This window comes from Marmota marmota, unplaced genomic scaffold (assembly GCF_001458135.2).
Source record: "Marmota marmota marmota unplaced genomic scaffold, marMar, whole genome shotgun sequence".
Taxonomy (NCBI): Eukaryota; Metazoa; Chordata; class Mammalia; order Rodentia; family Sciuridae; genus Marmota; species Marmota marmota.
This window is the reverse complement of record NW_026000196.1, coordinates 4618409-4642202: the sequence shown is the minus strand read 5'-3', so window position 1 is coordinate 4642202 and position 23794 is coordinate 4618409. Positions and strand designations below refer to the sequence as shown.

Sequence of the window (23794 nt, the reverse complement as noted above, 5' to 3'; positions counted from 1 at the left end):
ATCCTGCCTGGGCACTGAGAGGCCGAAGCCCCAATAGGAGACGGCCGGTGGGGGCTTCTATTCTCTACCCTAGACCGCCAGGTGATGGGCAGTCCGCCTAGGAGTCGCTCTAAGAAATTGGGTGTTCCCGCGGTTGCTAAGCAACAGGAACTTCCGGACGTCCCGGAAGTGGCCTTGGGGAGGCAGTTCCGGTGAGTGAATCTGTTGTTGGTTAGCTGATCAGTGCTAAGCAGCTGGGGTTTTTTTAGTTGTCTTGAAAAGCAGTCAAACTAGGGACTGTTTCATGTAGGACCACGGTGGTTATTTATCCAAATGAAGGTACCAGTATAGGGTTCCTCGAAAAAAGTAGGTGAAGGGCAACAAAAAAGCTGACATTGAAATAAAACTGTCCCAGGTTTTGATCGACGTTCAGCGTGATCCTCTTAAGGCAGACCAGGGTATGGTACATTTTGGTTTTAATTTAAAATCAGTTTTGCGTCGGGCACAGTGATCCACGCCTGAAATCCCAGCGTCTCCTTAGGCTGTGAAGCAGGAAGATCTCAAAATTCAAGGCCAGTCTGGGCAACTAAGCGATACCCTGGCTGGGGGTGTAGTTCAGTGGCTCAGTCCCCAGTACCAAAAAAAAAAAAAAAAAAAAAATTTGCGGAAGCGCAATTGCAAGATTTTTTTTTAACTTCCTTACACTTAAAATATTAACGTAAGTTTGCACGCAGTTCACAATAACCAAATTATGGAATCAGCCCACATGCCTATCACAGGTGGATAAAGAATATGTGAAATATATACATAATGGAGTTTTACTCAGCTATAAAGAATGAAATTGTGACATTTGCTAATATGTGGATGGAACTGGAGAAAATGCTAAGTGGAATAAATCAGTCAAGGTCGAATGTTTTCTCATATACAGAAGCTAGAGTAAATAAACAGGAAGATGGAGAGGGGAGACACCATGAAAATGGGAGATCAGTGGGGAGGAACAGTGGAATGAGGTTGACCAGATTGTGCTGTGTGTGTGTGTGAATGTGCCGCGGTGAAGTCTATCTTTATGTGTAAAGTGTCAATTTATAAAAACAATAAATAGATGGGGGAAATGGAGTAAAGTGGAGAAGAAGGGAAACGTACTAGGGACGGAAATGGGTCAACTTCTATTCCACACGTGTGATTATGTCAAAATGAACCTATTGTGTGTAGCTCTAATACGCCAATAAAACCATAAATAAGTCTGCAGTTTTTAAGTGATTTGAAGTTAAAAATTTTAAAGTTTTAGGACGTTTAATAAACATTGATTCCCTCTGTACCTTTAGAATGCAAAGATGAAGACTGTCACAAGGTTTTTTGTTTTGTTTTGTTTTGTTTTTTTGTACCAGGGATTGAACTCTGGGGCACTCAACCACTGAGCCATATCCCCAGCCCTATTTTGTATTTTATTTAGAGACAGGGTCTCACCGAGTTTCTAAGCACCTCGCCAGTGCTGAGGCTGGCTTTGAACTAGCGATCCTCTGGTCTCAGCCTCCCAAGACATTGGGTTTACAGGTGTACACCACCAGGCCGGGCACAAGGTAGCATTTTTAAAAGTTACTTCATGTTTTTATAGACATCAGAAAAAAAAATTTTTTTAAAGAGATGTCTGGCTGTGTTACCCAGGCTGGTCTTGAACTCATGGGCTCAAGATCCTCCAGTCTCAGTCTCCAGAGTAGCTGGGATTATAGGCATTCACCACTGCACCAGGCAAAGGTTTTCTTTTGTTTGGGGTTTTCTTTTGGTGCAGTGGATCAAACCCAGGGACTCCTGCATGCTAAGCACCCACTTTACCACTGAGCTACACCCCCAGCTCTTAAAAGAATTTTAAGTTATGGTAAAATGTAAGAAAATCTACCATCTTAGCCATTTTTAAGTGCACAGTAGGTGGCATTAAGTAGATTCACATTGTGCCAGGATGGTGATGCACATCTGTATTCCAAGTGCCTTAGGAGGCCAAGACAGGAGGATCTCAAGTTTGAAGTCAGTCTCTGTGCAACTTAGCAAGACCCTGTCTCAAAAATAAGGGCTAGGGATGTAGCTCAGTGGTAGAGCACCCATGAGTTTAATCCCCAGTACCAGACACAAAAAGGAAAAAATATGTATATTCACATTGTTGTTTAACCATCACTACCATCCAGCTTCAGAATTTTTTTCATCTTTATTTTTGTGTGTGTGTGTTCTATAAGTGATTGGAGCTTTATCACTAAAGTACATCTACACCCCAAGTTTTTTTTTTTGTTGTTGTTGTTTGGTATGGGAAGGGCATGAGGCCTTTTACAAGGTCCTTTATCTTATTCACCAGAAAGAAGCCCTTAAGACCTAATAACCTCCCAAGGCCCCATCTCTTCATATTGTTGCAATGGAGATTGTTTCAACATGAATTTTGGAGGGACACACATTAAAACCATAGCACTACATTCTTACAAGGAAATCTTTCTTCTGAGGGACCTTCTCAAGTCCTCTACCCTGTTGTCAAATCTTCAATCCTTATCACATTCTAGATACCTAGGAATCCTCACCCCCAGCTCAGGCATCCTGTGCCAAGGCTACTCTAATTATGTGGAGTTCACATTTAGTTCAGGTTTATTCTCTACTAGGGAGGTCCAAAGTCAGTAGCCAATTTGGATGAACACTTTGTATTGCCCTATCGGTCCTGGCAATTATGATCTGGATTTTTTTCCCACTGACCTAAGTTATGCTTCAAGGGATCTGTCATCTCTTACTGAAACTTGCCCTTTGAATGTCCTTTGCACACATTTTCGTTAGGGAAGAACCAAGTTTTATGTTTTTGGTACCAGGAATTGAAACCAAGGGTGTTTACCCACTGAGCCTCATTCCCAGCCCTTTTTATGTTTTGATACAGGGTCTCCCTAAGTTGCTGAAGCTGGCTTTGAACTTGCAATCCTTCTGCCTCAGCCTCCTGAGTCACTGGGATCACAGGCATGCAGCATCCTTCCCAGCAAGAACAAAGATTTTGTTGGGAGATCTTTACCTTGGAGGATCTCATTCCTACTACTCTAGAATGACCCACGACTCCAGTGCTATTTCCTTTTGCTGACCACAATCACATCAGGCAGGTCAAGTTCGGGCTAAAGATGTTATCTGCACAGGTGTTCAAGGTTACAATCATGCCCTATGCAAGCCACATCTGAACACTGGGCCTGGTTCTTTCTGCATGGAAAGACCCAGCTCTTTGCCTGTGCCTGCCTTTCTTTCCATGCTTCCAACTAGACATACAACTCTTTCCACTTCAAAAGAAATGTGTGGTTCTAAGTAGATGAAAGGTTGCAGAAAGCAATCAAATCTTACTTCTGGGTGAAGTTACTTCTGGTTCTAGGTTTGATTAAAACCGTAAGCCTCAGTGCTGGAGCTCCATGATTAAGGGTTTTTGCTTGCTTTAAAACAGTAGGCCTAGGGCTGGGGTTGTGGTAGTGGTAGAGCGCCCACCTATCATGTGTGAGGCACTGGGTTCAATCCTCAGCACCACATAAAAATGAAACACATTGTATCCCACTTACAACTAAAAAATTAAAAAACAAAACAGTAGGCCCATTTACAAATCTTGTGCTCTCAAGAATCAACTGGATGCTTATTCAAAATGCAAATTCTAGCCTGGTACAATGGTGTATGCCTACAATCCCACTGGCTCAGCACCTCACTGAGGCCTGGTTGGGCAATTTAGTGAGACCTCAACTCAAAAATAAAAAGGTTTGGCATGTAGCTCAGTGGCATAGCACCCCTGGGTTTTTAATCACCAGTATCCCTCTATCAACAATAACATTCTTTGGTGTGGTCTCTTGCTCCCAGACAGGTTCAAAGGTTGTACCCTATGCACTAAAACAGGCTTTTGTTTCTTGCTACTGTTGCAGCATCAGACTTAGGACAGCTGTGGCTCTGCTCCAGACATCATTGCAACACCCAGACCAAAGGAGAATCCCTATTTAGGATAAGACAGAAACCCATACTTCCAACTAGGAACTCTGATGATCCCTGAACCACTTTTTTTTTTTTTGGACATTGAACCCAGGAGGGCTTTACCACTGAGCTAGATCCCTGGCCATTTTTGTTTAGAGACAAATTGCTGGGGCTGGCCTCAAACTTGGAATTCTCCTGCCTCAGACTCGACTGCTGGAATTACAGGCATGTGTCACCATGCCAGGCTCTGGACCATATCTTGAACAATGCTGCCTTACTATTTTAAAAGGCTAGTGTATAACCTGTCAAGACAAATAATTTCACTGCACATCTAAGACCTCCAAAGATAATATCCTTTATTCTGCTAATTTCCTAGGGGTTCACAGATTCTCTCCTATCATTTCATTACAAATCATATACTAGCAAATAACACTTGCCGTAATTGCTTAGCAACCTTTACCAATATGGTTATAACTCCTATTCGTGGAGCTCTTCTGTGTACGAGGCACTATGCTAAGCACTTCACATTTGTTACCTTAGTTCTTCCATCAGGTTATGGACAGGATTCCACGAGCTATGGCCTGACATTGGCACAAAGATTCTGGCAAACCCACAAAAACTTGGCCTTGTCACTCTTTGAGATTTCAGATGGCTCCTGGCAGGCCCCCAGTGACTTTGAGGACCCTAAAGCAAATTTTCTAATCATACTGATTTTTACTACACCACAAATATTTTCTCCCACATCTGACATTTATATTTCAACCTGATGTTTCTCATAGCACAGAAACTCAATTTTGTGTGTCTGGTAAGATGTTTTTCTTTTTGGTTTCATGTTTTCAAAAGACCTTCCTACATCAGTTATAAAAATATATTTTCTTATTTTGTTTTTTTCCCCCTCTCAAACTAATTTTTGTGGAAACTGAGGTAGAGATCTTACTCTAATAGGTCATCTCAAAGTATTATTTATTAAATAATCCATCTTTTCCCCCATTTAAAATACTCCCATTTAAAAAAAAAAAAAATTTACCATATACTAAATCCCTATGTACCCAGGACTGTTTCTGGATTCTCCATACTGTCCCATCTGTCTGACCCAGTCTGTTATACTAATTAAATTCATGCTAGCCAGAGTCCTTTGGGAAATCTGGTAGGACAAGTGCCTTTTACCCACCTCAGCACCATCACTGGACTCATCGCCATTCGGAGATACCTTGATATTCTCATGCCTTTACTCTTCCAAATGAACTTCAGAAGCTACTGAATTTCAAAAAGTATCCAATCTCATTGGAATTACATTGAATTGAGCCGATTTAGGGAGAACCAAAATCTTTACAGGAACATGTTTAGTACTGGCTCAATTTACAGAATGCACTTCCTAGGTCTTCAGCCAATTCTGCTGGATTTCATAGGCAGGCTGCTTTAGGGTCTATAGATGATGGCAATTATAACCCTTCCTTACCTCCTTCACTTGACTTGTTGCAGGGGTAAGTAATGCCAGACACTGCTAAACCACAGCACCCCTGGCTAGTTTCTTACCCTCATTGGGAATGCTTATGGTGTTTGACTCTTCAGAGTGCCATTAACTGTTTCTGACATGGACCTTTTCTAGATTAGTAAGTTTCTTTCTTAGAATTTTAAGAAGGGGTGGATTTTATTTTTGTGGTGCTGGGGATCAAACCCAGAGCCTCATGCTTGCTAGGCAAACACTCTACTCACGAAGCCACATCCCCAGCCCTAGGGGGGGGGGATTTTAAATTTTATCAAATATCTCTTCAGCATCTATAGAGACTATTATAAATTTTTCTCTATTATTTGAAGCTGAAATGAAGACTCATGAGCAGTCCTACCACTTCCTAATTTAGTCTACATATCCCTCATCCCCTGTGTCAAGAATTGAATACTGTAAAAGGATGGGCCAAAGGTGAGGCTTCGAGGCCTGCTAGGCATGGCACCGAAAGTCGTCTCAAGTTGCCCAAGCATGGAGGGTCTTGGAGGTTTCACTTTCTTTCCAGGACCAAACCCCTCATGATAGAAAGTTCTTGGGGGCAGTAGTGCAGAGAGTAAAGGGAACAAACCAGAGTCAGGTAGGGTGGAGAACCCCCGCTAAGCCCCAGCCACCAATCCCATTAATCAACACACAGACAAACTGCCCAATTTGAGATGGGGGTTTTGGTATCTGAAATGTTCTATGCCCTCTGGCCATAAGTCTCTAGTGAGTCCTTCCTGCCATCCTGCAGCCCCCACCAGGATGTGCAGGCCCAGTGGCATTTAGGGTAGAGCCATCACAGAAAGCAGAAAAGCCTTCAGGCCCTTAGGAGAAACTGTGATTCCTTCTACTCCTCCACCCCACCGCTAACTGTGGGTCCCCATCCTTCTCTTCCCACTGATCCTGCTCCTTATACCAGGATACATGGTCTCTTCTTCACCACAGGATTCCCCTAGAGTAAGCTCTCATCTGTAGTCACCCGACACTGGGCCTTACCCACTTAGCTTCCCTGACCTCCTGTCTGTCCCCACTCCTCCCACATCCCACTTTGGGAAAAGGATGGGTACTTGAGCTTGTGCCCAAGCATGTGGCCACTCAACCCAGAGCAGAGTCTGGTACCATCAACCCCGACCAATGGCTTCCTCTCCCTCATCTCACCAGCATCTGCCCTACCTGCCCACCACTGGGCATTGCCCTAAATACAGAAGCAACAATAAACAAGATGAGGGGAGAGCCCAGTCTGTCAGGTTTTAGAGGCAGATTGGATGGGATACCCAGTGTGGCTTGTCCAACCCATTCTCAGTGTTAAGAGGCAGTCTTTGTGGATGAGCTTTTTCTTCAGGCCACAAGAAGCCTTAACCCAAGCGGAGGCGAAAGGTGGCGATCTCCATGGGTTCCAGATAGATGTCAGTGCTGTTGGAGGGTGAGGCTAGAGGGTACAATAGTGTCAAGGAGGTTGGCTGTAGGAATCCCACATCCAGGCCATGGAAAAGGCTACCTAGGGCTACCTGTGGAGAGAGAAGACACCGGGCTGTGCTAGATACTCCTAAACAGAAACACTTGTCATCTACATCACTAGTGTTAACTCTTTAGCAATCTGACAGAGTAACTCAGTATTAGAGTACTTGCCCACCATGTGCAAAACCCTAGTTTCAGCACTTCAAAAAAAAAAAGCAACAAGGCTTCATACATATATACATTGGTATCCAACCTCCAGGGCTCACTGAGATTTGCTCAACCCCAAAGCCCATCTGTGGATCTCAGGGTGGGAACCATTTCACTGAGATGCAACCACTTTGAGGACAGTGACTAATCTCCTAAATCACCAGTGGCTTGCAAAGAGTCTGGCATATGAGGGCATTTAATGCCAACTGAAACCACAAATACAGCTCACAAAGGACCAGCATCATGGATTTAGTTTTACATGCCTGGTGTTACGTCCCTGTTCCTCAGGGAACAGAAGTTCTCTAGCTCCATGCCATGTCTGGAGCTGCCCCTACCAAGGCCTCAGTTACTGAAAACATGTGTCAATGGCTTCCTCCTTTCTCTATGGAAAGCCTTGAAATGAGTGACACTTTCTTCTTTCATCCTGCTGTCCAACCCCAGTCCTCTCCCCATAAGCTCTTGCTCTTATATTCCCAGTGCCTCAGCTTCCCTGCCTCCCCACATCAGGTGTTTCACCTTCCATCCCTGGGGCCCACTCACCTTGCCCTGGCTTGTGGTACAGTTGAAGCCCAAGTTCTTGGCCTCAAGGCTGCAGTCAAAACCCTTGCGGTGTAAGATAAATGCAGTGTCTGCTGAGGGCAAGTTATCTTCCTGGACAACAGGAGGAAAGACAATGACTGGCAGGGCTCTGCAGAATTCAGAAAGGCAGCAATACCCTGCCCAAAAGGCAAGTGCTGGGAACAGGGAGTGAGAGGGACCAGAATTTGGTCCTGGAGATTCTGAGCCCAAAGGGACACTCACCTCGCCTGGAAGCGTACGTAGGTTGAGCAAGTGGAAGTCACAGGGCAGTGCGGAAGCCAGAGGATGAAATGAGTGCAGACTGGAGCCTGGGAGCTGCCTCTTGGCTACGGGCAGGGCAAGCACAGGGGTATTCAGGTACATGGAGGTCAGGTGGCTGAGGAGGGATGGGTAGCTGGTAGAGCGGCCTTCTTGGACCTGCAAGATGGACCGGAGATATGAATGAGGGAGCAAAGCCAGGCAAATAGGTAAAGGTGAGGCAGAGTAACAGTACACCAGGCCAGTTCCTTTGGCAGGAGCTTTCCTGGTGTTGTCTGGATGCAGGCACTGCCTGGCTCCAGATCCTGCACCTTTAACTCTTCATTGTAACTACTTTCCATAATACCCAACTCAGAGGGCTATTTTACAGGCCACTTCTTCCCTACGTTTTATTATTATTTTATTATTACTCCAAAATATATCATGAGCAACATTCATCAGTGACACCTCCCATCAGAGATCCTCAGTGCAGGTGGGGAATGAAGACACTTCACCATGGAGGATGGGCCTTGGATGGACAAAGTGTTCTGAGCCATCCTGTGGTCTCCAATAACACACCATACCCACTGTGCCAGCTTGATGCCCAGGACAATGGTCCCCCATGGCTCTGCCAACTGAAGACGACTCCTTAAGATAGCTCCCCGACATGTCACACTCATGGATCTATGTGGAACTTTCCCTCAAAGCTGCTGCTTTTCTGTGTTCTGATTTCTGTCCCTATTACTACTCTCCTAGTTGCCCAGAATCTCACTTCCCTCTACTTTGATCTCCAGGGACAGGTGGTTACCAAACCCTCCTCCATTCCGCCTCTGCAGTATACCGTTAGCTACCCCAATTCCTTTCTCCCACCCATGGCCTGGTTCAAGTTCAACCCACCAACACTTCCTATTTGAACAACCTTCAAATTCTTACTCATGCCTGTCTTCCTACACACAAAGCCACCGGCTCCTTGCTGTTGGAATGATATGATGAGTAGAGTCCATGTAGTGTCCCTCCCTGCTCAGGTCTTTCCTTGGTGTCCAGATTATTTGGCCAGACATTCATGGACTCTGCAGTCTGCCCCTACTATCCCACAATGCTATATCCCAGCACTTGCCCACAGAGCTTTCTGTAATAATGAAAATGTACTGTAACTGCACTTAGCCAACTTGGGACCACTAACGATTTGAAATGTTGCCAGTATGAATGAAAAACTGAATTTTTAATTTCATTTTATTTGCATAGCCACATGTGGCTGGTAGCTACCATAATGGACAGTGCAGCTCCCACTCATATTCTTTCTTGCCTTCCACCCATTCCCTGGGGTGTGTGTGTTTGTGCTTTGATACTGGGGATTGAACCTAGGGGCACTGGATCACTGAATTACAGTGATCCAGTGCCCCTAGGTTTTGATTTTTTAGTTTTTACTTATTTATTTTTGTATGTGGTGCTGGGGATTGAACCCAGGGCATTGTGCATGCAAGGCAAGCACCCTACCAACTGAGCCATATCCCAGCCCTTATTTTTTTTATTTTGATACAGGGTCTCGCCAAGTTGGTTAGGGTCTCACTAAATTTTTAAGGCTGACTTTGAACTTGCAACACTCCAGTCTCAGCCTCTCAAGATGCTGGGATTACAGGCATGTGCCACCACGCCTGGTACCCAGTCATTTTTGAGAAAGCTTGCTAAGTTCCTGAGACTGGCCTCAAATTTGAGATTCTCCTGCCTCAGCCTCCTGAGTCACTAGGATTACACAAGTGTGCCACTGTGCCCAGCTCATGTGTTTATATCATAACCCCATTTATCAAAGCCGCTCTTGGAAGACACATCCTCCAAGAAAATTGTCCTTGATGTCTTCAGGACCAGCGGGACACATCCATTTCTACTCTGTACTTTTACACTCAGAGTTGACTCTACCCCTACTCACAGGGAAATTGCTAAAAGTCAGCAGCATCATATGCACTGATGGCCCCCTCAGGTCCTACAGCATAGCAGGGGCTCAGTATCCATGTGATTAAGGAGTGACTGAGCCCCAGACATGTGACACTAGACAGCAGGCTCCAGCTACAGTGACGGCTTGCTCATACTAGTTCTCTAGTCCCATCGCTGTCCCTTACCTCTTGGTCACTGCTCCTGCTGCTGTGAAAGATCAAGTCCCTAAACATGGCTGCCAGTTTGGAGAAATAGCCTGGCTGGTGGGGGCAAAGAAAGCCATGATTATGAGCAGGGTTGGAGCAGAAGGTTAGAAAATGTTGGGGCGAGGGGAGGGAAGAAGGATCACAGAGGAAGGTGGCAAATGAACATGAAGGGAACTTAGGAAACAGGATGCAGCCAGAAGAGGAGGTGCCAGGTTGCATGAGATGGATCACAAAATGACAGAAAGTCACCCGCCACAACCCAGGAATTAAGCCCTCTCTGTCTATCCCTTGCCCTCCTCCACCTATGCTCAAATCCTTGGCCAGAACCCCAGGGCCACCCATAAGAACGAGCTTGCTCTGACTCCCTGGGCACTGGGATCAGATTTTACCTCACTGCCCACGGTTCGACGTTCTAACAGGAGGCGGAAGCGGTTGCAGGTTCTCTTGTTGTCCTTGAGCCCTTGACCTAGTCCCCGGTTGTCATCCTGCATTAGCCGACGGTCTAAGATCACCTCCAGCTGGCCTGGGGAAGTTCACAGTGAGTCCACAGACTGCCATCCCAATCCCTAAGCAGACACTGGCCTAAGACAAGAATCCCAGCCCCAGGCCCTAAACCCAGTGAGGCAGACAAGAAGCTGAGTCATTCACAAACTAGGAGGGAGCTGAATGTGGGGCTGGTCCTGTGTCCTTGTTCTACAGATGAAGAAATAACAGGCCCCAAAAGGGACAGGCTGACCCTGGCCGCTCACTCTGTGAGTCAGGAGTCGGACCTAGGCTCAGGGGACCCAAGCAGGAAACCCTATTAAGACTGGCCACATGAAAAAAACAAACAGAAAACAGAGCAACACCATCTGTAGTGTGGCTGCAGATTCCCTCATTGGGGGCTGGTTTCTCAGACTGGGCAGTTCTGTTGTGACCAAAACCTGTTCTCCTACCCTTGCTCTACATGAGAACAGCTAGAAGGCCCAGCAGGCCAGACTTGGTCCTAACAGCCTTGTCTGTCAGAAGCTGGGTTGTACAGAGTCTGTGTAGGTCCAGTGCTCCTCATGCAGAGGTAGATCAGACAGGCTCAATGGGGCCTCTAGGCTGTCTTGGGGCAAAGAGATGGCAGATGACCACCTCAACTTTTTTTTTTTTTGGTAGCACTAGGGATTAAACCCAAGGGTACTTTATCACTGAGCCCAGCCCATTTTTTTTACTTATGTTAAGTCTTGTTAAGTTGCCCAGGCTGGCCTGAAACTTGCCATCCTTCTGCCTCAGACTCCCAAAATGCTGGGATTATAGGCATGCAACACGGAGCAGGCTTCCCTCAGCTCTCCTGAGGGAAGGCCACACCAGCTTCTCACACAGAGATGGCCCTGCTTCCCTTTCACTTCCACAGCCCTGACTCTGACTTCTGTAGTCTTTTTACCATGAGCAATCACAGAAAGTCATCTCGAAACCCTAAAATGAATCCTTTGGATAGAAAACAATCATTTCTTAACACAACAAACCCAGCAGGGCAGAAGGAGATAATCAAGCAAGAACACTGAGCTGTAGTCAGGAATCATGAGGTGGAGCAGCTGGGGCAGAGGGCAGTGTAGCCACACTCGCTCCTAGGGGAAGAAGGCCCCACCCTTCCACCACGCCCACACACACAGCCTTGAACCCACATCAATTCAGCCTTCACAAAGGCTCTGTCCCATAGAAGACTTCAAGGGCCAAATTTAATTTTCCCCTGAGGCTATGGGAGCCACCTGGAGCTCACCCAGCATGATCAGTGGCCAGCTCTGATTCCACACCAGTGCGCTTCATGCCTTGGTTTTTTTGGTTTTGTTTTTTCAATGCTGAGGATGAAACTCAGGGTCCAGCTTTGATTCTTTAAAGTGTCATCTTTTCTTCTATTGACCTTTAGCAGGTCATTAGAACGAGACAAATTTTTCTCCTTTTCTAAATATTTCACTATTAACATCAAGTATGCTTTTTAACTATCCATAATCTCATCTCTGGCCAGAATAAGGGTCACACATCTCATTAGAGAGTCACCATTTAATAACCTGATGCTTCTTGAGGGGACCTAACAGGACACCTGCCACTCAACGGCCACCCAGCTGCCTCCTCCAAGAGAGGAGAGAGCAATGCCTGCTTTCCTCCTATGGCCAGCTCTTGACGAGTGACAGAAGCTGAGGATGGCTCATCCCTCCTGCAAGCACAGAGGTGATGCAGACAAGAAAGACACTGAGAGAGGCCTACAGAGTGGAGACCCTCAAGGGTGTGATGAGCTGCTCCTCCCTGCCTCACACCCTCTGCAGAGCTCCTATTCTCCACTCACCATCCCTGAGGCTGGAGACGCCCAAGGCCTGAGCAGTGTGTAGTGTGAGGCGCTTCTGTGCATCCTGGATGTAGGCCATAACTGGCATGGGGTAGAAGTTAGCCTGCAGGGGCAGCTTCTTTAGATACCTCCGGGGCTGCACCTGTGGGGCCAAGGCCAGCAGGTCAAGGGCATCTAGGGACTCTTGGGTCTTAAGGCATCCCCAGTCTGAAGGTGTCCCTGATTACTCTCACTTCCAGTTTCTTCTTTTACATCAGGGTAGACCACCCCCCATGTCCTGTGACGGAGGCCAAAAGCACAGTCCAGGTCTACTCTGATTAGGGCTCCAGCCCAGGAATCACCTGAAAGCCATTGAGGTCTGTGAAGAAGGTTCCCTGGCTGTCAATATCTGTGTGGATGCGCAGGGCCAGCTCCTTGTTGACATAGTCCCGGATGTCCACCACGGATGACACATCCAGAGACAGCCCCTCTACCCCTGGCACAGGGAAAAAGGGGAGGGCATCAAGAGGAGTGAGGATAGGCCATGGATGAGAGCCTGGGCCAGGAAATCAAAGCTGAGCTGGGGAGAGGCTCTGCCCAACCCCCACCAAGCAATTCCCAGGGCATTTTTGAATGACCTTTTCTCTAAGAGAATTAAACATACCCGTCTTATGTGAAACACCTGTTGGGAGCAGATGTGTAAACAAAGGAGGGGCAGGAGGAGTAGCACATGAGCCCAGGGAGCCCACACTTCCTTTCCCACCCTTCCTTGTTCGCAGGACTCACCAGGCAGGTTATAAAGCCGGACCACCTGGTGAACATGCTCATAGTAGGCAACCACCTCTGAGTAGAAAGGGCCTTCGGTGACACGCAGCACAGGGGGGTCCTTGGGGGAATAGGGCTGGAGAAAGAGCAGGTGGCCACTGAGCCCACAGTGTGGAAAGAAAAGCAGGAGTTGGCAGCCCAGGGTTGGGCGAGATGTCTCATCTCATCAGGGTCTGGCCTAACCACCCCGGGACTGAGCTGCCCAACCCACCAACCTCCTCCAGGCATCGAAGACAAGTCTTCCTGCATGAAGTGATCATCCTGAGGGATGCCTGTACCCCTCTTCTGGCCCTCCCTGATAGTGAAAAATACCAAGGCCTGCCGGGTTTTGTGAGACAACTCTCAGGTACCTTGGCCTCGCCGTCAGGCAGGAAGAGGTAGGCTCCACTCTTGTCCTTGGATGTACGAGTGCCATAGATGAGGAATTCCATGTTCATCTGCTGGTCCTGCTCCTCATCCACCCTTCGTATGCTCTGCCAAAAAACACAGCCCTGACCCCTGGCCCCACACCAGCATGTCAGGCCTGCCCCCTGGAGGGCACGGACTAATTTCCCCACGGAGCCAAGCCCAGTGCTACAAGTTTGGATCTTAAGTGTCTCTCAAAGGTCTGTGTATTAAAGGCTTGTTCTCTGTTGTGGGGCTACTGGAGGGAAGCAGAAGCTTTAAGAAGTAGGGTCTAGTGGGAGATTTTAGGTCACTAGAGGCATGCCCTTAAGGGGGAGAGTGAGTTCACTCACTCAGAGCCATGAGTGAACAGCTCTGCTCTAAGCTCCCCACCTGATGTTGCTGCCTCACCATAGGCCCAAAAAGCAGTGGTTCCACTCCTTTGAACTGTCCTAGAACCACAAGCCAAAGTAAACCTTTTTGCTTTGTAAGTTGATTACCTCAGATACTTGTGCATATTTTTTTTCCTTTTTTGTTTTTCATTTTGTGGTGCTGGAGATCAAACCCAGGATCTCGTGCATGCTAGGCAGGTGCTCTAGCACTGAGCTATGTCCCCAGCTATCTCAGGTATTTGTCACAGTAACAAAAGGCTAACATACCTAGCTTCCTCATGTTGTCAGCTTGGAGCAAAGATGGCCCATGCCCAAGTCACTGTCAGGTGGCAGCAGCACTTGGGGTAGGAAAGCAGCTCTGCCCAACCCCACTGGCATGCACACCCTTTCCCACCACCCCTGGCCCTTTACCTTTGGGAGCCCAGTAAGGCCTGAGAACCAGACCTGCATGTAGTGGTTGCTGAGGGCAAAGTCACTGGATCCTGAGTCAATGACATGGAGAGGAAATGCATCATGCCTGCTCACAGAGAGCTGCCGGCCATGCAAGTAGACTCGCACAGAGGAGGGCAGTGTGCGGTGCCCATCCAGGCCCAGCTGTAGCTGCAGCACACCCAGGCCCAGGGCTGGCAGACGGATGGGCACAGATACCTGTGAGCACAGGAAGGGTGAGGAGGCATAGGCCATGGCCAAGGATCAATTCCAGATCCAGGAAGGGGAATTCTGGGGTACTGGGACATTTGCTTCCTAATAGTCTGAGCAAGCAACTACCCTGCAGGAGCCCTATCCCCTTCTCTGAAAATACTCCTTCTTGTCAGACTTAATCAGTCTCAAATGATACTTAAAAACTATAAAGTGGTAACCACACATTAAGCCTTCAACAAATATCTGTTGTGCTGTGACACATGCCTGTCATCCCAGCACTTGGGAGACAGAGGCAGGCAGATCACTTGAGCCCAGGAATTCAAGACCAGCCAGGGCAACAGAGCAAGACTCATAAATAAACAGACAGATACATAGATAAATATTTGCTGAATTAATGGATGAATGAAGAGGCCATTTTTATTATTACCATATCATCCTTCACTTTCCTTTCAAGGACAGAATCAAATCCTAAGAGTGACTAATCCTCTGGACAAGCCCTCTCCCAGACACCCATCCCCAGCCTGAGAAGTGAGAAAGGCACAGCAGAGAGGCAGGAACTAGATGTCCATGGGAGGGTAAGGCCCTGGCAAGAGGATACTGATTAGCAGAGGGGGCCAAAGCAAGGGCCCACCTGCCAAGCTCCTGCCTTACCTGGTAGACATCGGGGACCATGTCTGTGGCAGATCTCCAGTGTGCACTGATCTGCACAGCCAGGGGCTGACCCTCCTCTGAAAGAACACGCACACGGGGTGAGTTGACCAGCAGGGACACCACACTGAGCCGCTCCTGTTCCAGTGGGTTGAACAGCACCACAAACCTGTGGGTAGAGGGTGGGCTGAGCCAAGGGGCTGTTGCCACCAGCAGCATGGCAGGAACAGCAGCCAGGACAGAACCCTGCAGTGGGTCAGCAAGTACAGAGGTGGAAAGGCACTGGAAGCCAGGGAGTGGCTTTGCCCCTCGGCCCCTGGCCTGATCTGGCTCACCTGGGTGAGGAATCCAGCTGGATCACTGTACGCTCTGGCAGGGCATCATGATTTAAGCGGGTGTCATCCTGGAATTAAGTGGGTAAACAGGGAAAAAACATCAAGGGGCTTGGCCAGCCTGTCCTGGACGTGGACCACCCACTATCCAGGACACAGAAATCTCACCCCCAGACAGGAAAGGAAGAAAGAGTAACACACCCGAAATGATAGTTGTTGGGATGGCACCCCCGCATGCTGGAGGGTCCATGCAGATCCAGGAGGGGGCTCACCATTTGGAGGAAGGGTGCCTCAGGGTCAAATTGGTAGGTATCCTTGTCCCCTAGCACCAGATAATGAGCTGCATTGATGATAACCTGCTTCAGGCCAATGAGGGAGCGCAGGAGCCTGTGGCAGGGTAGGAGAGGAGACAGGGAGGAGATGACCAAAGGGAGGCAGCCTGCCCGCTGACCACCCTGCACATCCTCTTCTTGGGATGGTGGGTGGGTGGGTGAGAGGAGACAGCTCCTACCTGACACCATAGTCCACCACCACTGCCTCCTTGGCAGTTCCAGTGATGGCATCATGGTGCTGAAAGAGCCCCAGTGTGCGCCGAGCTTCCGTCAGGAGGGTGAAGTCAGACAGTGGGTACCGGCTGGCTAGTCCAGAGCGGCGGGCGTGGGCCACAGCCAGGCTGTACAGAATCTCTGCCCCCCTAGTCCGAGAGAAGAGTCAGCTGCCTGCCCACTCCACTCTGAGGGGCCATCCACATTCATTCCCTTTCCTTTCCCAACACTTCTCTTAAGCCTTGGCCTCTTGCCAAGCCAACTCTACTCCCCCAGCCTGCAAGGGAGTGGGGTCTCACCGAAGGTGGGCTTCTAGGACTCGGTCCAGACTCTTGTAGAAAGGTCTGGAAGTATAATAGCCTGTCCAGTAATGGTCCTCACGGTCCGCGTAGGAGAAGAAATCCCCGCTTAGCACAGGAAACCCTGGGGGCCGGGCCCCTGGTTCCACGCCTGTCCTCTTGTATAGAGCGTCAAAATAGTCAGAGAGGGTGCCAAACTGGGCCTGTGGGAACCCAAAAAATGAGCTCTCATGAGTTCCAGAGCCTCCTGGAATTCTGGTCACCAGTGCTGCAGCTGTGGAGGTCCACCTCAGCAGAGGGCATACCTTCTGGACCTAAAATAAAAGCTGGGGAGCAAGAAGTGAATTTTGACATAAAAGGGGAACCCTTGCTTTGGAGTAGCTAACGGGGATAGTCAGAGGAAAGCCCCCCTCCCTCAGCAATGCACCACCCCACACCTGCACGTGGAGTTCAGGCTTGCTGTTGAGGAAGTCAAAGAGCCGCTGGTAGTTGAAGAACTGGGCATCCCATTCCTGGGGCTTGTCATATCGGAAGTCATCGCCCAGTGGCACCAAGAGGACATTGCTTCGGAAGAGCCGAGACTTCTTCCTGTACTGGTCTAGGAGCAGGGCTGCCCTGAAGCAGGAAAGGACACAGGTTCCATATGAAGTCTCAGGGCTAAGAGATCTCCAAGCAGAGTCACCTCAAGAGTCAGCCCACTTTGAAACACCACTATGGAGTTGTTGTTCAGCCTGCAGATAGACACTTCCTGAGACAGGAAGCCCAGTCCCAGTGTTCTCTGGGACATTTCTGAGAACAGAAGAGTTCTTATCCTAGGCTGCAGTTGATGGCTTCAATTCCCTGATTCCACTTACGCCCTGTGACACAAGACAAATCAGTCCTTCCCCACGATTATCCTTCAGATACATCAAAGATGTGCTCATGCCCCTCGAGCTGTCAATTTGGTTCCTGGAGAACAATTTAGAATCTGCTCACCAGCAGTTCTCTGGCCAGTGACCTGAGTCAGGGCCCAGCACCTCATATGGAGGTCCACAGAGGGCAGACCCACCAGAGGAAGGCAGAACCACCCTCTTCAGCCAGGTCAGGACCCCAGAGAGCAGTGTGCAGAAAACTTCACTATCACCATGTTGATGGTCAGTTTCCATAGTTCTATGTATGTAGGTTTTTTTCCTTTACCTGAACTCACATGTTCTGTCTTCTGAAGCTAAGATGGAATCCTACATTTCTACCTGTTAAACCCTATCTGTCTTTTGGGAATCCCAGTTCTGAAGCTCCAGTGAACAATGCAGCACAGTACTATGGTGAAGAACCCAGACTCTGGAGCCAGATTTTGCTAGCTGAGTGACCTTAGGCAAGTAACTTAACCTCTTAGGGCTTCAGTTTCTGGAAAAATGAGGAAAACATCAGTATCATTACTGACACTGATGTCATTAACCCCCATGATGTTATGAGAATTAAAATTAATTGAATGAATTAATATTTAAGCAAGCATTTCAAATAGTGCCTGGCACATGGGAGGAACCATATACAAACATTTGCGTGTGTTTTTTCATCCATAGTATGGTTAAAATCAATAGAAAAATAGTGCCCCATAGCATATCATTGGAAAATCCTTTCTGTTTTCAGACCAACCTGTTAAATGACATGTTATGGATATCACAGTCCTAGCAGTCACTAATCTAACTTAACAGGACAAGACCAGCTTTTTCTGTTCTATTTGGTTCTTAAAGAAAGGACTCCTCAAAGACCAACTACCCCTGATTTATCAGCTTAGCAAGCCCTTCAAAGGAAGAAATGTGGTTTTGTCTCCTGGCCTGTTCTCTGTGAACTGGGGTCAGAAACACAGATTGTCACTGCTGCTTTAGGAAAAACCACACCTACTTAATAGACCTATATTCCTGCCAGCAATCAGCATTTAGATTCCTGGAAACAAAAGACCATTTTCTTTCTCCTTTGGTCATAGGCCTCATCTCTTGTACATCATAGAAATCACAGCATTGCAACATAAAAACCAGTTCAACTTGTTATATTCTTGTTTTTTTTTGTTTTTTGTTTTTTTGTGATGCTGGGACTCCAACCCAGGCCCTCACAAATGCTACCACTAAGCTACTCCCACAATCTTCAAATTTTTTATATTCTGGTGTTGTTTTTTTTTTTTAGTGGAATCCAGGGGCACTTTACCACTGAGCTATATCCCCCACCCTTTTTGAGACAAGGGTCTTGCTCAATTGCCCAGGCTGGCCTTGAACTTCAGTCTTTCTGCATCAGTTTCTTGAGTCACTGGGATTACGGGCATGTACAACCACGCCCAGCAATGGCTCATTATTTTCTGAAGGTTTTCACTGAATCACTGTTTAGATCATGTTTAATCAACACTTTCTTAGTGGATTTCAGCCACTTTCCTAGTGCTGATTTCAGCCACAGTGATATCTTTGAGAGTCCGCAATTCTTTTCTCACAGGGACAAATCTGTTTCCTCAGGGGGACTGAGTACAGATCTGAATGGAATTCAGGTCCACTGAACACAGATCTTGGCTGACTTTGAGCCAAGTTAGAATATCTGAGCCAAATGAAGGCACATTTGCCTCAAGTTTGTAAGAAATTGTACCAATTTAATAATCATTCATCTGAGGCAGTCAACTGGCTCTGACAGCTTGCTGGGACACCAGAAAACATATTTCTTGGGGAAAATAAAAGTGTTCTGTAAAAGGCAGTTCCTTAGCACATTCTAGTTTTCTAGGAAGACTTCACAGCCACCACTGCAAATGCTGCAGGCCTGAACCCACTCTGAGCCCATACTCCATTTTCCAGATACCACCTGCACCATGCAGTCCCCGGACTCAGCAGAGCATGGCCAGGTCTCCTGACTCCTCTACGGAGCAAAAATGCTAACCCCATGCCCAGGCCAGAGCTGGAAACAGATACCTTTCTGCCACATTGGCCTCTGTGATGGCCCGGGGTGGCACTTTCCAAGGGCAGTTGATGCGTCCACCGGGCAGGCGTTTGAAATCAAACTGGCAGCAGATCTTGGGATCTGGGCCACAGGTATGAGGGACATCATAGCTGTAGAAGGGCATCATGTGGCAAAAGATGTCTGTGCTGGAATCCGAGTCTGCAGAAGACACATCACGTGGTCAACCAATGGCAAACAGCCTCAGGAATTGGGCATAGGGACTCCAGGAAGGCATGGATCTGCATAAGCTAAAGGTCGCCTGACAGGAGGGTCCAACTGGATTTAGGCTGTACACGACATACAGGACAGGGGACAGGATATGTGGGGCTCCAGGGCCCACAGGTCCTGTAGGGGAAGTCCTTGCACAGACAGCAGCCCTGTAGAAGCCACAGGTCAATGTGACCCTCCCCTAGCTTAAAGGAGAGATAGCTTCTGCCAGTCTTCCCTGAGAAGTGGAGTCTTATTTCTGACATCCCTGATCTTCCCCCCAGGGAAGTCTATGCTGCTTGGACCCCCTCTACCCTACCTGGCCTTACCCCAAGTCTGTCTCCACATGAACTCCAAGCTGTGGGTGGCAGCAAAGTGCTTCTTAATGGCATAATGTACCCTCTGGATCAACATGCTGGTCAGGTTAGCACGGCGCAGCAGGTAAGGCATGGTGGAGCTGTGTCCAAATGGGTCCACTGCCCAGCCAGAGCGTGGGGTTGCACCTAGGTAGGGTATGTAACCAGAGGCTCTGAACACCTCAGGGCCTGGCCTCTGGGCTCCCAGGTCCTAAGATCTCAGCTCTTGCCTTGCAGGGAGAAGATGCCATATGGACAGGCCCATGTTAACCTTGAGAAGAACTACCCCCTGACAATCCCTGTGCCTTACAGCATGTCACAGCACTCTGGGCCAAGCTATGGGGTCAGAACCCCACTTCTGGGCCTGGACTTACCAAGGTTTCTCTCCAGCCACTGGTGTCCCTCAATGAGCTGGTCAATCAATGCAAAGTAATGGGAGTTGGCCTCATCTGGCATCACCCAGCCTCCTGTTGCAATCTCTAGCTGCCCATTTCCCACCAGCCTGAAGGTAAAGATGCATACTTAGCATGGGGTGGGGATGCTTGCCCAGTCCTGCCAACCAGAAGATGATGCTAGTGCCTGCATGTTCTGGCCCTACTAGGCTGGTTCACTCAAATCCAAGACTAAGAGAACACACACTTGCCCTCCTTTCCCTCCAGTCCAACCCCATGTTGTCCTGGCCCTGCTTATCTTGGGACTTTTGGGGGAAGGCCCCATGTTTCTTCTTCACTTATACTCAGACAACTCTGATATCTAACACTAGTGGCCCTCAAACCGTTGTTCCTCATTTCTGCTCCAGCTCCCTGTGTCTCTTCTTGCCACCTCAGCACCCACAGTATGAGACGAGACCTAGCCATTCAGCTCAGGCCCTCCAACGCCTCCCTAACTGCTACTGGCCTTCGGACTGCTGCTCTCTTTTGGGCATTGATGTTGTCCCACCACTTGGCAAAGAAGGAGACTTCTGCCCAGAGGAAGCGCCGCCGGGAGTCCTCCTGTAGCTTGGATACCATGCTGTTGAGGATGTGTTGGGTCTGCTCTGTGTAGTACTTGTCAAAGGTCTTGATCCAGCCTGGGGAGCCAACAGAGTCTCCTGAGGATACCACCTTCTTCAATGATGCCATCTGCCCCTTCCTTACGTTTGCCATGAGAAAGCCCACTCCACACCCCCTCTTCTATGCCTACTAGACCTTCACCTGGGTCATTGTGTGAGTGGGGCACCACAAACACCTGCAGGTCTTCAGTATCCCAGTCATGTGGGCTGTAGGAGATGTCAAAGCCTTGCCTCCAAACGCCGCCCTCCACATTGTCAAATGGCAACTCTTCTGACACAGTTAGCATCTGCCAGGCAGGAAGGCAGTTCAGTGTCCCATCTGTGGTCACTGCAAGTCCCTGCCAGCTCTGATTCTTACCTGTAGCTCTGGCTTCTGGCCCCGGTCCTCCAAAGCAAACTGGCAATCCTGGGGGGAGATGGAGAAGAAGCTGGGCCGGGGCTCCGGGGGCACCACCCAGGATCCATTGGCTGTGTGGTAGGGCAGCAGAGCAGGTGGGCCTTCTGCATTGGCTGTCAGCTCCAGCACAGAGTCCTTGATGTGGCTGATAATTTCATGGTTCTCCTCCAACAGCTGCTCCAGCTGCTCAATGCGATTCTGCAGCACAGAAATTTGGCTCTGCCAGAAAAGCAAAAAACAATCACCCACAGCTCCTTATGCCATAGGGAAGGTCTCTGCTTAGTGTCTACCACCTGAGGCCTGACTATGAGCCCACTCTCCTCAATCAAAGCTAGACTGCAAGCCTACATGGATGGAAAGTTCTGGGAACCTCTCTACTAAGGACTAAGATCCATTTGGGTTAGAAGTTCTGTCACTTTCTAGCTCACAGATGGTAAAGGTTTCCTCTCACATGCCTATGCTCAATGATCAGTATTGCTTTTTGGAGCATGGAGCTGAGGATTGCACTGGGACTTAATGGGAAAAAATGCTGCAATCAATCAGCAACGTCTGCCAAAAATTCAGGAGGACACTTTATTTTTTTTTCTTCATTCTTTTTGTCATCACTATTTTTTGCTTCCTATTGGGGCTGGGATGTAGCTAAGTGATAAGTGTGCATGTTTAGCAAGCACAAGGCCTTAGGTTCAATCTCCAGCATAAAACAAAAACGAAAACAAAACAAAAACTTGCCTATTGAAAAGTAATGTTCCTGTCCTGGGCTGACATAACTCTCCAGTCCAGGTGACAACCTGAACTCAGGTGATTTGTATATGAAGAGATTAGCAACCAGGCTTACTCACCCGTGGGAAGTTCCCACCATTCTGGTGTCGGGTGGGATCATGCTGTACTCTGTCCAGCATGAGGTACAGCGAAAAGACTGCCACGCAGAAGATAGCAGCCCCACACACTGTCACCTGCTTTTTCAGCTTCATACTGGCCTCCACACACCCCTAGCAGGAGAGACACCATTTGTAGCTCTGGCATGTAAAATCCCTTTGGTATCTTCCCACCAAATAGTTCCCAAGGGCTGTTCCCAAGGAACACCTATTTACCTGGCTCCAGTAAAAAGCTAACTCCTAAGCACAAGATCCCAACATTAGTTAAGTATCCTGACCCAACCCTGATTTTATTCTCTTGCTTCAGATTCCAAAAGCACAAGCAGCACATCTGGGACTGGTCCTGTCTGGTCCTGGAAACAGCTCTACCCCTAAGGTAGGATGATGCCACCTCTCAGCTGATGATGTAAAATAGGTTCAAGAAAACAGAGTCCCACCTCTAGCCCCACATTTCACTACACAAATTCCTAATTGCAATCAGCTTTCCCCTGGGGCCTGCCCACAGGTGGAGCCTGTACAGGTTCCTTGGCCTTGTGCTTCTCCTTTCTAAGGAATAAACTGGTCTCTGATTTAAAGGTATAGCCAGAGGCCAAGAGGCAGAAAAGCCTTTCCACCAATCCTCTTGGGTCAGACTGCCACTTAGCCAAAACAGTCTTTCGCACAGATCCTCAGTAAAAATAGTGAATGAATTTCTTTATAGAAAAGATGATGCTTCTGTTTCCAACATAAAGCTAGTCCTCTCTGTTCTTTCCGTTAGTATTAATTCCTGTAGTGCAAAACTTTCAGTCCTGGCTTATAGAAGCTGTACGGGATCCCTGGGAAGCCAGCAAGATGCTGAAAGTCCCCTGGGTAGGGAGAGGCATAGCAGCTAGGCTGTGGGACAACTTCTGAGGACCGGAACAGCTGCCACCGCGGCTGGCCCCTACTTGCCTGGCAGGCGGAGGGAGGGCTCTAGCTGCCCACTCGGGCGTGGGCGGGACCACGCTCCCGAGACTTCTCCGGGCGCCCTGGGGCAAAGGAGCTCTGTTGCCTCTGCGTTGTGCCCTACTTAGCGCGATCTGATTCCTCTCAGGAGCCTCTGGGCAATTATTTTTAGCCCCTGGAGTCAAGGTCCAGGCCAAAGTGGGTGGAGCTGGAGGAAGAGAGTTGGATCACAGGAGGGCTAGCACCTGCCGCCGGGTCTTCTTCAGCGCGCCCAGCCCCCTCCCGGGCCTCCCGGACTCTGCCCGCGCAGGAGACCGGAACGTCAGCTGCTTGGGCCGGGCCTTCCGCCCGGACCGACCTCTCAGCGCAGCGCGGTCTCTTAGCGCTCTAGTCGTCCAAGCCCGGCTGAGGCCGAATCAATTGGAACCCTCCCCCGCATCCGCTCGGCCCATTACCGTCTGCAGCTGGCCTCCGCGGCGCTCGGGACCCCGCCGGCCAAGCCGCGATCCCTCACATCCCTGGGGAAGGCGATCCCGCTCAGGCAGAGACGCAGGCGAAAGGCGGACTCCCGCCCACGGTTTCAAGCGCCGCAGCCGCGCTCCCGTGGGGGCCAAGGCCGCCAGCGCGCTCCGGT

General features: G+C 48.7%; 1 protein-coding gene across 3 annotated transcripts; it reads right to left on the bottom strand.

Annotated features, from left to right (window-relative positions):
• Positions 1-4268: 4268 nt before the first annotated feature.
• Positions 4269-23794, bottom strand: Man2a2 (mannosidase alpha class 2A member 2). 3 transcript variants are annotated; one of them, XM_015493043.2, is made up of 24 exons: positions 23616-23794; positions 23167-23368; positions 22201-22350; positions 21323-21580; positions 21107-21251; positions 20811-20982; positions 20288-20415; positions 19887-20060; positions 19323-19509; positions 16836-17013; positions 16399-16601; positions 16066-16248; positions 15827-15941; positions 15558-15625; positions 15226-15391; positions 14344-14580; positions 13507-13629; positions 13118-13232; positions 12694-12827; positions 12353-12494; positions 10431-10564; positions 7889-8083; positions 7628-7738; positions 4269-6930 (listed from the first exon to the last, which is right to left on the bottom strand). In XM_015493043.2, the coding sequence occupies exons 3-24, from the start codon at positions 22330-22332 to the stop codon at positions 6778-6780; spliced, it is 3453 nt and encodes a 1150-aa protein (XP_015348529.1). In that variant the 5' UTR covers positions 22333-22350; positions 23167-23368; positions 23616-23794; the 3' UTR covers positions 4269-6777. The 3 variants fall into 3 exon arrangements, with proteins under 3 accessions (XP_015348529.1, XP_048646181.1, XP_048646183.1); XM_048790224.1 differs by lacking the exon at positions 23167-23368 and having other exon boundaries at positions 23616-23788; XM_048790226.1 differs by lacking the exons at positions 4269-6930; positions 7628-7738; positions 7889-8083 and adding an exon at positions 9970-10095 and having other exon boundaries at positions 23616-23788.